Source organism: Uloborus diversus, chromosome 8 (genome assembly GCF_026930045.1).
Source record: "Uloborus diversus isolate 005 chromosome 8, Udiv.v.3.1, whole genome shotgun sequence".
In the NCBI taxonomy this organism is placed as follows: domain Eukaryota; kingdom Metazoa; phylum Arthropoda; class Arachnida; order Araneae; family Uloboridae; genus Uloborus; species Uloborus diversus.
The window spans coordinates 17,751,747-17,769,073 of NC_072738.1; the positions used below are offsets into that span (position 1 = coordinate 17,751,747).

Below are 17,327 nucleotides of genomic sequence, written 5' to 3' on the forward strand. Positions count from 1 at the left end.
GGGTTTTCATCTCATGGGGGAGGGAGGATGAGCTCCCCTGCTTAAAAGAAGCTTTTTTACGCAGGAGATATAACGTCGACCCCCCTTACAAATATTTCTGGATGCGCCCCTGCACGCTGCCGATCGTGCCACTGAGCCGCGTAATCTTACCGAAAATATCGCACGTAAAGGAGCAGAGCGAACCGCGCGTGCGCTGTATTCCAAGCGTTGGTGAGGTGACGGCTTTTAGATGTCGTAAAATGGACGGTTTTTCCCCACCTCAAAAGTGCTCAATGCGCTTAAAGAAGTTTTCACTTCAAAACTTAACATTTGTGCGACCAAAACTCAAGGAGATATTCTAGTTTAAAGTTTTAAATGACCATACAGAAAATGAGGTAGATACTTATCGTCCTTTCAGAAGAATGACAGTTCGTCAAAGTAAGAAAAACAAGGTATTTATATTTTTCATTGCTAATCAAAAATAAATGTAAATGTTATGCCGTGATACGCAAAATCACACTACATAACCTCGAACAATTTGAAAAACCACTGTATACACACATACAATTTTAAACACTTATGAACTATTTTCCCACAAAAGGCGTTATTTACGGCGAGTGAAAAGTGGTGTAAGTCACAAAACTCTGCGTTTCATATCTCGCTGAACATTTGTCGTACTAATTTCAAACTTTTTGTGATGGAATTATTTTTCAATGGAGATTATTTCCCTAAATATATGTTAGGGGACCCGGGGCCGTATAAAATTTTAAATTTTGAATTTTTGGACTCATTTTTATTTTTGCTTCAAACTTTCAATATCTTAACTCTGCATCTGATTTTGAACATGTTTGATTATATTTCTATTTTAATAACTTCTACTTTAATTCTTAACTTCTACTTTAATATAGAGGGCACAGCATAGACTAATAATAAGAGTAGACCGAGCTTTCTCATTCTTGCTGATGAAGAAAATTGGTTCATAGATGTATCATGTGACTAGTGGAAGGGCTTGGCGAAGACTTTGGCAGCATGGTTGCTAGATGGCAGCATTATCTATAGTTTGGCACTCGACATGTATTTTAAGACAATGTGTTTTCATTAAAAAAAACTTCCAGGTGCAGAGATTGAACTGTTTTTCTTTTAGTTATGCATTATTTTGACATTAGTAATAGTTTTTGATCAGTTTTCGGTAACTTTTATTTCATTTGGAGCTGTCAGCGTTGGCGTGAACGAAATGGCGTAAACGTTTTGCGTTAACGCAAAAATGTACTAATCGGTATCTTAAATTGAAACTGTAGGTAAAAATCTTACCGTTTGCTGATTCTTCTTGGTCGCTTGCATCTTTTATTGCTTAGAGAGTTATTGAAATTGACTAAAGAAAATGCACAATACTATCTAAACGAAAAACTCACTATATTAACAAAATATTTACAAATTAGAATAACAAATTTACAAATTGGACTCCATAAAAGATCATTCTTCCGTGTTCCATCAATTCTATTTATTTTATTTCGCGTTGGCGTTGATCGTCTGCTACGATTAACGCCCGCTGTTGCTAGGATATCCACCAGTCACATGGTTTGGTTTATGAGCAGCAAAAGGGTTGCCATAGCTCGGTCTACTCTTATTATTAGTCTATGGGGCACAGTTTTTGTCTTGTTCGATGGAACGATAATAATAAAAATAGTTTTGGCTGAAAACTCAATGATGTTGTGTGGCTTGTTTTTACACACATAAAATTACGGTTTTTTCGTGTACGTGGAAATTTTTCCTATGGCGCAACGTACATAAAATTGGAGGCACCGGCGAGATGTCTGAATAAAAAATTGGAAAGATAAGTATAATCTTTTCTTGAATTTTTATGGAATGAGAAAAAGCCGCTGACTTTGGTATGGAAAATACAGAAGCAAAAAAGCTCCGTGAGCGAGCTAAAGTCTCATTAACCAGAATTCGCAATTCATTGCAATCTGTGTTATCTAAAAATGATATTCTTATTAGATTGGAAAAAGTAGAAGAAGCGTTTAAAGATTTTGATAAATATGATGGGCTTGTGCCTGAAAAAGATTCGGAAATTGAAGAATTTACGGAACTGTATTTCGATACCAGAGTCAAATTGCAAAATTTGTTGGATGAAATTGTTATTAATGAAAATGTTATTTCTAGGAATATTAATCCAGTGCATTCTATTAAGGGTGATTTTAAATTGCCACGGCTTAATATTCCATCGTTTAATGGTAATTATACAGACTGGCTCAGTTTCAAAGATTTATATGTTTCAACAGTACATGGTAATGAATCTTTAAGCAAAGTACAGAAATTTCAGTATTTGAAAGGTTTATTGTTAGAAGAGCCAGCTGCTATAATTAAGCATATTCCGGTATGTGAAAATGGTTATGATGAAGCGTGGCAAAAATTGCTTAATAGATATGATAAAAAGAAACAGATTGTTAATTCTTTATTGAAAACATTTATTGAGCAGCCTAATATTATTAAAGTAAATGGTTGTAATTTACGACAATCGGCAGATACCTCTGATGAGGTAATTAGGGGTTTAAAGTCATTGCATAATGAAGCAACATTACGCGATCCATGACTTATATACTTGCTTTTGCAAAAGTTGGATTGTGAAACGCATCAAATTTGGTCGCAAAAGACTTGTGATAAGGAATTCCCTAAGTTTGAGGAATTTATTCAGTTTTTGAATGAAAGATGTTCATCATTAGAAGTATTGATGAAGAAAATAATTAGAAATGGGTGTCAAAACCGGATAAAGTTGTCAAAGCAAATTTAATTAGTAATTTAAAGCAAATGTGTCCTAAATGTAAGGAGGGGCATGGTTTACACAATTGTATGAAATTTAAACTGATGGATGTTGAATCTAGAAGAAGTTTTGTGTATAAAAGTGGTTTATGCTTCGTGTGTTTCAAGCAGCATAATGCTAAAAGTTGCACTAGTAATTTTCTATGTCGTATTTGTAAACAAAAACACAATACATTATTACATGAGAGTTCTAAAAATTCGTTGCAAGTTTTCTCAAGCAGTAATAAATACTCTGTAGAGGAAACTGAGAATTCAAACCTTTCGGTCAACACAAATGAACATTCGGGTAGTGCTTTATTGCCTACGGCAGTTGTAAAAATTAATGATTCGTCAGAACAGTCTCAAGACTGTCGTATTTTGCTCGACTCTGAATCTATGGCCTCTTTTATTTCGGAAAGTTGTTTACAAAGATTAAATTTAAAAAGAAAAAATGCTAGAATCTCAATAAACGGCATAGGAGGAAGCAAAGCGGACACAACTCGAGGCGTAGTAAATTTAACTATTCATTCGAAAACCCAAGAAAAGGCCCCTAAATTGAACGTTCAGGCATTTGTTCCAAATAAATTGACAGCGAACTTACCGTCGGAACAATTGGATACTAGTAACTTAAGTTATTTAAAAGGTATTGATTTAGCGGATCCTCGGTTCCAACAGCCTGGACCTATTGATGTAATAATCAGAGCAGATTATGTGTTTCAGACATTTCGTCCTGGGAAAATTATAGGAGCTAAAAATGAACCAATAGCTCAAAATACAGTTTTTGGATGGGTTATCTCAGGTAAACTAAAATCGCAAGCAGGTGATTCAAGAGAGATAAATTTAATTAACATGCATTCGGAAATAAATATTGACAAAACACTGCAGGAGTTTTGGAAAGAAGAAATAAATTATAAAGAAAAGGTTTTGACGGATGAAGAACAGTTTTGTGAAAGTAATTTTGAAAATACTCATAAAATTTTGGAAGATGGGAAATTTGAAGTTAAACTTCCGTTCTATAAATCAAAAGATATGTTGGGTGAATCAAAAGCTGCCGCAATTTCACGCTTATTTGCTATGGAACGCAAATTTAAAAAGGATGAAATGCTAGAACAAGAATATAAAGGGTTTATGGGGGAATATGAAGACATGGGTCACATGGTTCCTGCAAGCTTAACAGATCCAGGAAAACATTATTTTTTACCTCATCATGCAGTTTTAAAGCCTGATAGTGTAACTACTTAGCTAAGGGTGGTTTTCGATGCGTCAAGTAAAACTTCGACATCGGTCTCATTAAATTCTGTTTTGGGTGTTGGTCCAATCGTTCAGAGAGACTTATTTTCAATTTTGTTGAACTTTCGCATGTATGAGTTTGTTTTTACTGCAGACATTGCTAAAATGTATAGACAGGTGTGGGTATCTAAGGAAGACCAAAACTATCAGCTCATATTATGGAGAAACAATTCAAAGTCTCAAATGCAGGAATTAAAATTGCGTACTTTAACATACGGAACTGCATCGGCCCCATTTTTGGCAACCAGAGTGCTGCAACAAATAGCAATGAACTGCGAAACAGAAAATCCACTTCTTTCGAAAGTTATTTTAAATGACTTTTACATGGATGATTTGTTATCGGGTGTAAATAATATAAGTGAAGGTATTAAAATTTGTTCTGAGTTGACTGAATTACTAGGTTCATATAGTTTTCATCTCAGAAAATGGAGATCAAACGCGGAAGAAATTTTAAATCACATTGAGTCTGATTCGAGAAATTTAGCAGAGGTTCGAATTCTGCCAAGTAAGGAATCAAAAGTTTTAGGACTTTATTGGGACTCGAATTCGGATTGCTTCACGTTTAAAATTGCCTTTCGTGAAGAGCATTTAGTAACAAAAAGACACATTCTCTCAGAATCTGCGAAGATATTTGATCCATTAGGACTTTTATCTCCTTGTACTGTAATAGTTAAAATATTTTATCGAAAATTATGGTTACATAATTTAGATTGGGATACAGCTCTGCCAAATGAGTTACAAAAGGATTGGAAAAATTTCAAGAAAATCTATCATCTGTTAATTTAATGAAGATTCCAAGGTGGTTAAATACGCATAAATCAATTCAAATTCATGGATTTTCCGATGCATCGGAATTAGCGTATGCTGCTGCAATATATACGATGCAAACCACAGCAGACGGTTCAAGAAAATCCAGTTTGATGGTTGCAAAAACAAAAGTTTGTCCGATTAAACAAATTTCAATCCCACGTTTGGAATTGAATGCTGCAAGATTATTAGCGCGTCTTCTGCAGTCTGTTCAAGTTGCATTGAAAGATTTTGAAATAGAAATTTTTGCTTGGACTGATTCTACAGTAGTTTTAGCTTGGTTAGGTAGCCATCCCCGTAAATGGAAACAGTTCGTAGCTAATAGAGCATCGGAAATTTTGGAAATAATTCCATTCAAAAACTGGGGCTACGTGAAATCAAAAGAGAACCCGGCAGATATTGCCTCACGCGGACTAAATGCTAATTTTTTAATTGATTGCAATTTGTGGTGGAACGGCCCACCTTGGCTACTCAAAGATTCAAAGGATTGGCCTGAAGCCATTCAGGTGCAAGAAAACAAAAACACACTAGCGGAAAAAAAGCTTAAAGTATTAAATTGCAATTTATCAGAAAACAAAGACAATTTCTTTGAAAAACTGTTTGATAGTTTTTCTTCTTTATCTAAAATAGTTGGTATTGTAGCTTACTGTTTGAGATTTATTAATAGGTGTAAGAAGAATAACTTAAAGTTGAAGGCTGCAACTTGTATTCCCATAACTTCTGTTGAAAGAAATATGGCTATGTTGAAAATTATTTTGTTTGTTCAAAGTTTATCATTTTCCAAGGAACTGCACTTATTAAGAAATAACAAAGCTATTTCAACTAAAAGCCCACTACTCCCATTAAATCCTTTCATTGATGAAAATGATGCATTACGGGTGGGCGGAAGATTGCAAAAGTCATTGTTGCCGTTTGATGCAAAGCATCCTTGGATATTACCAGCGGATCACAAAATCAGTAGTCTTCTAATTCGGCAATATCATTTGATTCACCTTCATGCTGGACAAACACTGCTAACAAATATTCTCAGACAGATTTTGGATCATCAATTGCAAAAAACTCGTTAAGAAAGTTATTAACAATTGCATTACTTGTACACGGTATAGGCAAGCAAAAACTACTCAAATAATGGGAGATCTGCCCGAAGCAAGGGTGACACCTGCACGTCCTTTCTTAAACACGGGAATCGACTACGCAGGTCCTTTTGTTTTGAAATTTAATAAAGGAAGCGGATCAAAAACTACAAAGGGATATGTTGCAATTATTGTGTGTTTTGCAACAAAAGCCGTCCACTTAGAAGCAGCAAGTGATTTGTCCGCAGATAATTTCCTAGCAGCATTACGAAGATTTAGTTCCCGTCGAGGAGCACCGCGTCATATATTTTGTGACAATGGTCGAAATTTTGTTGGAGCTGAACGGAAGCTCAACGACATTCAGAAGTTTTTGTTATCTGTGAATGAAAATGAGGACATTGCTTTTTTCTTATCTCAGTCCAATATTGAATTTCATTTTAATCCACCTGCTTCTCCGCACTTTGGCGGGCTTTGGGAAGCAGCAGTTAAATCTATGAAATTTCATTTGAAAAGAGTCATTGGCGAAACAGTATTAACTTTTGAAGAGACAACCACTTTATTGACCCAAATTGAAGCATGCCTCAACTCCCGTCCACTAGTTGCTACTAGCGACAGTAGCTTGGAAGTTCAAGTCCTGACGCCATCTCATTTTCTTATAGGAGATGTTCTTCTTAGTCCCCTTGATGATACTCCGGTAAATAATCTTTCTTATTCCTCCAGATGGAATTTAGTGCAGTCCATGAGAAATGGGTTTTGGAAATCCTGGAAAAGAGACTACTTATCAACTCTACAGTCGCGGGTCAAGTAGCGAATGCCACAGCCAAATGTAAGAGAAGGGAATATAGTTCTTCTTAAGGACAGTGGTCCCCCTGGATCTTGGACTATGGGACGAGTTGTAGCTGTACATCCTGGAGCTGACTTTAAGACACGCGTGGTGGACATTAAAACAAACTGTGGACTGTTCAGACGATCTATATCTAAATTAGTACTGTTACCAGTTGACTGTCAAGAATGACTCTTGACAGGGCGGGGAGAATGTTTGATTATATTTCTATTTTAATAACTTCTACTTTAATTCTTAACTTCTACTTTAATATAGAGGGCGCAGTTTTTGTCTTGTTCGATGGAACGATAATAATAAAAATAGTTTTGGCTGAAAACTCAATGATGTTGTGTGGCTTGTTTTTACACACATAAAATTACGGTTTTTTTGTGTACGTGGAAATTTTTCCTCTGGCGCAACGTACAGAACATTTTAGCAATTGGGGTTTAGGGGGTTAGGTAAAACCTCGGAAGTGCCCCCCCCCCCCCCCCCATCTTAAATAAAGGTCAGATTTTCGTACCTTGAAAATGCCACATTTTCTGGTGTGTATAATTTTATAAACAAACAGTATGTGACATGGTGTTTTCGAAGTAAAATAATCTGAAAATTGGTTTACAAATTTTCTGGTTCAACTAAATCATGTCACTTGTCTTAGTAAGAGACTTTTTTTTTTTTTTTTTTTTTTGTTCTATTTTATGGGGAGCAGTGCTGTACCGTAGCTAGGCATTGATTTTAGGTAGGACACTTGACTTGCATGGAAGGGCACTCCTAGAGACGCCGACTTAAAATAAAAAATGGGGGAGGGACAAACCGAGAGATCTTGCAGCGGGGAATTTTCCAAATTTGAGATGAAAAAAAGTGAGTTTTAAAGTATTTTTTAAGCATTTTAAAGTCATATAATCAGCATTAGATCCCCCAAAAAACTCGACAAGCCTGACACATATTTTTTGATTTTGAAAAAAGGAAAAAATAAATACAATCATGCACAGTATTTTCGTAAAAAGGTACTTTAATTTAAGCATGATTTTTAAAACCAGTTGTTTTTTCATTAGTGATATCGGCTAACATATTCGAGTGTAAACGCAGTCTCGCAATGTGTAGGTCATTTTTGAAAAACTCAGTTGATTTTTCAAAATTTGTTTCACCTCCGTTTAATAAAAGCAAGCACTCTTGTTCAACTGCAATGAACTACTTGAGTCCAGTTGATGTAACCGCCCAGTAATGCAAGATTGCACCATTTCACAAACCTCAATGTAAAGTGCCTTGTCGTACCCCTTTGGAATTTTTAAAGTGTGCGGTGAGCTGGCTTCGCTGTTTTCATACTTCATTAGTATACTTTGATTCCGAGGAAGCGAAGTATCATCATTTTGTGAAGGTTTTTCTTTTAAACACAATTCCCAAAAGTATTCAAAACTATCACGCCTCTCACTTAATATACAAATCAAACCCTCATATATTTTTTCCAGATCAGCAACACATACACTGTAAAAACGATTCAGGAACGTTCCTGGGAAATAATGGGCAGCTGGTGTGCCCAATTTCTGCCAGTAGCATATCTTGCAAAATCCAGGAACGTTTTTCACTGAAATTCAGTAACCTTCCGAACATTATCTTGGAAGCCTACTAAAAAAAATTAGAGATATTTTCGTTAAAAGGCAGTTGTGTCTCTGGAAAATTCGAGTAAACTAAAGAAGATATAATATAATAGCTCAGCATCTTCCTGATTTATCAAGGAAGTTCCAAGAGCATTATTGCAAACATGACCAAAGCTAAGCAGAATTGCTGGCAAGGAACGAGAATTTTACTCGCTTGCAATTCTTGTAAAGCAACGTTGTCCATACTTATTCGCTCCCTCCGGGAGCTTAATTAGCATGGACAGGCCGTAGTTGAAATGAAACCGATACATTTTATAAATACGCTCAGTTAATCTTTAAACTGGGAGCTAAAAATATTTTTCACAACAGGGAAAAGTGTGCATTCGTGCGACTTCTAGCAATTCCAGGAACCTTTTTGACAATGATGCTTGATTTTTCCAGGAAGTGGATAAAAATTATTAAAATCCCGAATCGTAACACACAAATACATAATAACGTATCTGATTTTTTTTTTTTTTTTTACAGTGTAGATGAGCGCGCCGCAGCGCTGTCCACCGGCAGCAGACTTGACCCGAAAGTTCGCGCACTGGACAAATTCCAAGTGTTCTTGCAGCACCGTAACACTGTCATTATTCACACCACTCGTTTTCAGTTAACCTGCTTACTACCGTAATAATTATTTGTTTTAACTCATTACTGAATGTGTTTTACAAGGTAAACTATCTTCAAACAAGGAAAATAAAAGATAAATTTGGGAGTTTAGAAAGCATTGTAAAACTATTAATTTTTTTGATTTTTTTGGGGGGGGGGGGGGGCTCTGCCCCCTAAAAAAATGTTTTTAAGGGGGCTTGGGCCCTCTCAGGCCCTATGGAGTCGGCGCCACTGATTATTACAAACAGTATTCAATTCTCAATTTTGATCATAAGGACTAATACATCTTTTACTTATACTTATGTTTTATCTCATGAAATGGAGATAAAACATAAAGTTAAATGAAATTCGAAAGAAAAACGAAAAAATGTATATGTAAACCAATCAGTAGAGTACCTAGCAGGGGTGACACCCTGGCGGTGATTTGTGGTGTCAACCCCTCCTTTCTAAACGCAAAAAAAAGTCAATTAAAATTTTATAAAAACATAAAATTTACGCAATTTTCAAAAAAAACTGCATGTGTGTTATAACGAAATTTCAAGTTGGCTAAGTACAAAAAACAAATAAAAGTGGGAGGTTCGGGGGTTTACCCCCTGGAAAATTTTCAAATTTGCAGCCTTAAAAATGCATTTTAGCTTCATGTTTTTCAATAACTTGCGTTTCTACTTCGGGTGTCACCCCTCAGACGAGTGTCAACCAAGGCGAGTCGCCCGCCTTAAGACCCCTATATGTACGAGCCGCTGCATCAGCTTAAGATTAGCCAATTAGGATCGAAGCTCGTGTTGGAGGATCTGTCTTTACTGGTGAGTGATCTTGTTTGGTGATTGTTCACTGTGAGCAATCATTAGCGGCACGCGAATTTGTATTAAATAAAACATAATTTTCGGCAAATTGGCAAAATTTTGGTGAAACCTAAAGTTTTGCTTTGGTAACCTTAGCAGCGCAACAATGAAAAGTCCGATCCAAAATGGCTAAACTTAAGCTGATGCGTCGACCTATCTATATAGCATCTCCAGCCTACTGACGCCACTGAAACCAATTAAGGTCCAAAACAAGCTGAATTCAAATGAAAATGAATTCCTTTGGAAAAACTAAGTGGGCAGAGCGTGATACATGCTTTATTTCACCTGTAATTTTTTTCAAAATGGATTGAGCTGCCTTTGGTGCGAAACGCCTAATACATTACATGCAAAGAAGGTGCAAAAAAGGAGGAAAACTCTGAATGTGCTGGGTTGGCAACAAAAAAATTTTAAATAATTTGAAATCTGCAGTCGATAATTTCTTTACTTAATTCAAATAGCATTTTGTAACGCACCCAAATTTTCATTGGGTACATTCTTCTATCGATCTATCTATCTTTCTTTCTTTTTTTTTCTTTTTCAATTTCAGAGAGAGAAGTGGAAGTTCTTTTTCTTGCATGCTTATATCAAATTTTATTTTCTTTCGATCACTTCTTTTTTACTTCTTAATTTTTATAATTAATGAAGTAAAACATGCAGGCAGGAATTTTTCTAGGTGTTACTCCAATGCAGAAGAAAATCTATAATCGCTTAAATAGTTTCCGTAAAAGCTTGGTGTGCTTTTGACCGTTCACAGAAAAGCAACAACACAAGATACAAAATGTAATCTTCACCAATTAAAAAAGAAAAAAAACTCTCCTAATATTGAAATGCGACACCTTCTGGAGACATATTGAACCTTTCTCCGTACCGTCCACAAATCGACTCGCCTGGACGTGGGCGGATCCGCTCCGGCGCAGTTCGTAGTGTTGCGTCATCACCTGTGTACGAACCCGTCAACGCATCACACTACGGAAACTTGAAGAGTTTTTCTTATATTTGATGAAAATTTCACATTTCTATCTTGTTTTGTTGCTTTCTTGCAACCAGTCAAAAAAGCACCATGAATTTGCGGACACACTGAATTTTGTGTAAGTCTGCCCAGAGCCCGATAAAGATATGAGAGGGCCCTAGGCCATATACTTTATCGGGGCTCCTGTGTAGTCAACCCTTGCAATTTTAGCCACTGCCGAAAACAGCTTTAGCTATTGGTTAAAACAAAAATAGCCATTTGGGGGCCCCAAAAATTTGGGCCCTAGGCCACGGCCTAATTGGCCTATTCAGTAATTAGGCCCTGCGTCTACTTTTTCTCAAAACGCTTTATGGGTTCGAGATTGAGGGCTTCCTTTCATGATATTTACGCGTTAAATTTCGATGGTTCAGCCAATCATTGAAGCAAATAAGTGAATGATTTTCACTAGAAATACATAAAATTTCAAGTTAAGTAAACTGCATAAGCTTACACACTAACATTACCACGCTCCAATGCTTTTAATATTTTTTTAGAATCGCCTTCAGATACATTAATAATGCATTGAACGAACTAAAGGCCAATGAAGAGCATGAAGACAAAGAGTTGACTTTGCTGCAAACACTTCTATTGGAAAAAGGGTTGGACCTTTCTGGTGCCATGGTGACAGTTGCCGATATGCTCATGGCAGGTATTGATACGGTAAGATTTCATATTTATTTGAACGATTTTTTCAAAGCTGCTTAACGACACATACTAGATTTTTTTTTTCTTTAAACCTCCGATAGCACACTGTGACAATCAAGCATGCGGCTGATGGATGATATCCATTGTTGTGGCTGAACATCGTTTTCTGCACTCGCTGTCACTGCAGAGTTCAACTCTTCAGTTTTTTCTGAACTGCAGTCACGTAGACAAGACTATTTATTTATTTTCCAGCCAATTGTGAATTGCGAAGTATTGTTTGTTTCTTGCGGAGTAAGAGTGTAGTGGACATTTGTCAAAGAATGAATCTAGTGTATGGAAACAGTTTAATGAGCTTATGTGACTAAAAGAACTAGAGTTCCAAATTTCATTGCTTTCTGGCCAATAGTTTAAAAGATATTAGCAGAAATCGATCCAGGGATCGCCAATACGCATAAAATGGTACTCTCCAAGTCAAAATTTATCTATTAATGCAAGGGAATTGATTAAATTTCAAATTCTTTTTTCAAGTGAAGTAACTTAAGCTACTCGCGATAGTACGGTAACTTTAAGTAAGGTTTTGTTAAAAGTAATTTGTGCTATCCGCTTCCCCCCTTCGACTTGGAAAAAAAGAGTCTCACTGTTGCAGATTTAAGCGCAGCAGCATTCTAACATTTCGCTTAAAATTTAATTAGAAGTATAATTACCTGCGCAGTCAGTATATATATATATATATATATATATATATATATATATATATATATATATATATATATATATATATATATATATATATATATATATATATATATATATATATATATATATATATATATAGATATATATATATATAGACAATAATGTCAAAACCAAGGTCTTTGAAGAGGTTGTAGGCCTCTAATTGGCGCCACTGCCGTGTCAGATTCTTTAAACGTCTGTAATGCTTGGCTCACGTTGAAACAAAAGTCGTCGCCATTTTTGACGCAGCATCAAAGAATTACTAAAATCAAACCGATATTCATCGTCATAATATCATCCTTGATAATATAACGACGTCTTATTTATTTTACGAATAAATCAAACAACGTCTATCTTAAAACTCCGTTCTGAGAGGCTGAAATAAGTGTTTCAGAAGCCAAAAAGAAATAATAATTGACTAATAAAAGGTGATAAAAAAATTTAATTGGATTCAACTAAATGTAGATTATTCTTGTCATGCGTTTAAATAAATAATTATAGAAATAATTGGAGCTACCATAAGCGATTTTGAGTGATCAAGCTTCAAATCATATTTATAAGATTCCGATATTCAAAGAATTTACTACGACAGTTCGTTAAAATAGAAAAAGTTGATTAAAGTTATCTGCACTTCACAGTAATAACATTAAAATGGGAACTGCTGAGAGTGTGCTGCGCGAGTGGAAAAGTGAAGCACCCTGAACTTCAGCAACCAAAAGAGTCACTGTAAACTTTCAATGGAAGCAACTAATGGTTTTAAGAAAAAGCTGATTTAAAAGCTTTTTCTTAAAACCATTACATTCAGTAAATTACCGCCCATTAGCCAGGGCTAAAGCAGAAAACGTGAAATACAGTGGTGGACAAAATTATAGACTCAATATTTTTTCTTTTGTTTCAATTACGACATGACTCAGTCTAAATTATTTTCATTGAAGTAAAGATGAATAGTTAAAAAAAATAGTTCTAAAATTAGTACACCTTATCAATTAAATTAATAAATTCATAAAATTATAAAATTTGCAAATTTAATATTTTATCATTACGTGAAACCTGGACAAAAGTATAAACTCAGATGTAAAAAATCCAGGATTACGAGAAAGTTTCGTTCCAAAATGTTAATTTAACGACATAGAATGAATAAATGTTGCCATCGGTGATTGCTAAAAGTTTTGTTTTTGGAAATTAATGAGAAACATATAAATGCACCGCTGGACAAAATTATAAACTCACTTTTTTTTCATTTTTTCAATCATAATTTAACTCTGTTAAAAAACTTTTTGTTCCAGTAAAGATAAACAACTGACTAAATGGTTTTAAATTCAGTATAATTCATAAACTTTATAAAATAAATAATTTAATTTAAAAAAATCTCAACCTTAATATCTTTATAATACATGAAATTTGGACAAAAGTATCAACTCAAAAGTAAGAAACTCTGAAGTTTGGTAGAATTTTATTCAAATACTTCATCATTTAATATCCAAAAATGAACCAATGCTGAATTACAAACTTACAAACTTACAATACTGCATAAACACAATTATAAAATGGACAAAAGTATCAACTCAAAAGTAAGAAGCTCTGAAGTGTGGTAGAATTTTAAATTTTATTCAAATACTTAATCATTTAATATCCAAAAATGAACCAATGCTGAATTAAAAAATTACAAACTTACAATACTGCATAAACACAATTATAAGCTGACAAAATTTTATTTATTTATTTATTCTTTTGAGTTTAATTAAGTTAAATTAGCAATTACTTCAGTAAAACAAAAGCATAGATTTAGGAAAATGTAATTTTGCATTAACATGGATAAATTGAAAAAAAAAAAATCAATATTTGAAATGTTTTAAAAATTAACACTGCATTAAATCTAGCCATTAGTGTAAACTACAAACTTTTGAAAACGAGTTGGGCCCCCAGTTTTCTGAATTACCTCGAATATGCGAATGGGCATGTAGATTTCACAAGAGTTTCCAACAGCTGCAGTGGCATATGGTTCCATGCTGAAAATATTGCCCTTTTTAATTCCTCTGTGGTTTGGTACTGGTGCCAATCATGATAAAATTTGCGAACTGTGGTCCCCCAAAGATTTTCAATGGGATTAAGATCCGGACTACGAGCTCGCCGTGTGATAACTTTGATACCCCAGCGCTTGAACCATTCTTTTGTCTTTTCGCTGTGTGTACACTCGCGTTATCTTGCTAAAATAACCAGTTACCTCCAGGAATCAGATGAGCAAAAGGTAAGAGATGATCTTCCAGTATTAATTGGTAATCTTCAGCGTTTTATCTTCCATTAAGAAATGCCAATCCTGCTTTACCATGCTGAGAGAGTTATTTATCTTTACTGGTGCAAAAAACTTTTTAACTGAATTAAATTATGATTGAAAAAATGAAAAAAAAAATGAGTTTATAATTTTGTCCAGCGATGCATTTATATGTTTCTCATAAATTTCCAAAAACAAAATTTTTAGCAATTACTGATGGCAACATTTATTCATTCTATGGCGTTAAATTAACATTTTCGAACGAAACTTTCTCGTAATCCTGGATTTTTTACCTTTGAGTTTATACTTTTGTCCAGGTTTCACGTAATGATAAAATATTAAATTTGCAAATTTTCTAATTTTGTGAATTTTTTAATTTAATTGATAAGATGTACTAATTTTTGAACTATTTCTTCAACTATTCATCTTTACTTCAATGAAAATAATTTAAACTGAGTCATGTTGTAATTGAAAAAAAAAAAAAAAAAATTGAGTCTATAATTTTGTCCACCACTGTACACCGCCAGCTCAGTCATTTCCAGCCCGGTCACTCGTCTGGTCTGCTAATTTTGTATTAGCTACCAGTTTGTTTCGCACTCTTGGCTTCGTTAAGAGATTTTCCATCTCCAACTCAGTCACTTTTCTATGCCGGGCTAATGAGTGCTAATAAGCACGAAACTGCAGTCGTCGGCTGGAAATGACTGAGCTGGCGGTGTATTTCACCATTGCATTGTTAAAACGATTCAAACACGTTCCAGGAAAATAACGAGCAGCTAATATGCCCAATTTCTGAAAGTAACATATCTTGACAAAAAAAAACAGGAATATTTTCATGTCATTATTCTGGAATATTTATGAAGAAATCAAAAATCTACGCGGTTGAAATCTTTTGCGCTTTTAAAACCTTCAGAGAAAACTTGGGAAGGTTTTGGATCCTTCACTGAAAGAGGTTTAATAAAAAAGCTTGCAACCTTCCAAATAAACCAGGAAAACTCTAAAAGCAAATTTCCTAATTTATAAGTAAGAATCCACCTTAGGGCCATTCATTAATTACGTAAGGGTCCAGAGGCAGGGGGGTGGAAAATTTCTACATACCCTTACTTTGGGGGAGGGGGGGGGCAGGTTCAAACCCATTCTAACGTAATATTTTCCAAGTCGATATTTTACATTAGGAATCGCGTGGTCAAATGGTTCGACAGAGATTACATTTCACTTGCGTCTGAAAGGTAAAAAACATATGATGAGCTGTTTTTTATTTCTTTTACAAAGAATGAATAGTGTAAAATATAATAAAAGAATCGCACTACGTATGGCATGTTTTGTTTTTAACGAGTATCGCATCATACACAAAAAAATGTCGAAAATCATTTACTCTAGATTCCAACCTTTTATTACATATTTCCTTAGACAAAAAGGTTTAATTTAATAATAGTGAATTTAATAACGATTCCAGTGCTTCGTTATTTCCTTATTTTGAAAAACGAAACGGAATCTTACGTAAGAAAAGGGGGAGGGGTTTGAAAAGTCTTACGTACCCTTACTTGGGGGAGGGGGGTCAAAAAACGCCAAAATCGTGCTTACTCAGTTAATGATTGGCCCCTTCCCTGCAATTTTTACAATACTACGGAACCCAGAAAGTTAATTTGCTCTGCCTGAGGTTTAATCAATCTGAACGGGCCGTAGCCAATACGAAGCCGATATGTACAATAAATACGCTCAGTTAATATTGAAACTGGGAGCTAAAAACATTTTCACAGTAGTGAGAAGTCAACATTCGTGCAACTTGAAGCAATTCAAGAAACTTTTTGACAAAGATAATTGATTTTCACAGGAAGTGGATGAAAACCTGGGAAATCCCAAAACGTTCCATGGAAATAATATAATAATGCTTCGGATTTTTTTTTTACAGTGTATGTACAGTAAAGTATCGTTTATACGTTTATCGATAAAACGTCGTTTTTAAAAAGTCACGATGCGCTCTTATTCAAAAGTGTATTGCTTATGCGTCGCGAAATATCGGTTATAAGCCATTTTTCCCCTCCATAAGTTGAAAAATTTTCTTTGAAATTATTTTTCGGTTTTATAATTGGGTGATTCAGGTGTGGGCGAAATCACACCAGGTTCTTTTTAAAGACACAAATGATTGTATTGATTTTTTTTTCTCAAAGCACAAGTGCTTAACTTGATTCAATTCATAAAGTGATAATAAATGCTCAGAGTCAATCAGCACTTAAAAAAAAAAAAAAGAAAGAAAGAAACATGCTAAATGTCTGCATGTACATTTTTATCACCGCCGAATATAATTCAATGTTATTGAAAATATACATTGGAAAACAAGTGTACTGGATGTACAACTATGGTATAATTTACTTCGCATTCATGACTCTTTCGTGAAAACAAATCACTTATTTTCTTTGATATAGAGTCATTACAGAAAAATTTATGCTTGTTCCATAAAAAAAGAGAACTTCATTATGTCTTTAAAACAGTTATATTTGTATTAAATGCATTAGCAGGGTTGAACTGGCAAAAATAAAATCAACTTCGCGATTATACATCGTTTTCATTTCCACGTCGTTTGACCCCTGTCCCTTGAACAACGCATAAATGATGTTTTTTTGTGTAACACCATTCCTGCTGTTAGACTCATTGTATAACACCATTCCTGCTGTGAGACTTATGGTATAACACCATTCCTGCTGTGAGACTTACTTTAACTTTATTCGCCAGCATCTCCCCGAATCTGAATTTTATCTAAGAAAAATCCAACCGATTGATCGCTGCCAAATCTCTATTGCAATTTTTTC

General features: G+C 34.7%; 1 protein-coding gene across 1 annotated transcript in view; it reads left to right on the forward strand.

The window, feature by feature from the left end:
• The window catches only part of LOC129227948 (probable cytochrome P450 301a1, mitochondrial), a 35,948-nt gene extending 18,906 nt beyond the window's left edge, over window positions 1-17,042 (forward strand). Inside the window, exons 5-6 of the mRNA XM_054862570.1 lie at window positions 11,363-11,528; window positions 17,037-17,042. Of these exons, the coding sequence (XP_054718545.1) occupies window positions 11,363-11,528; window positions 17,037-17,042 (172 nt within the window). The remainder of the gene's footprint in view (window positions 1-11,362; window positions 11,529-17,036) is intronic.
• Window positions 17,043-17,327: the final 285 nt, after the last annotated feature.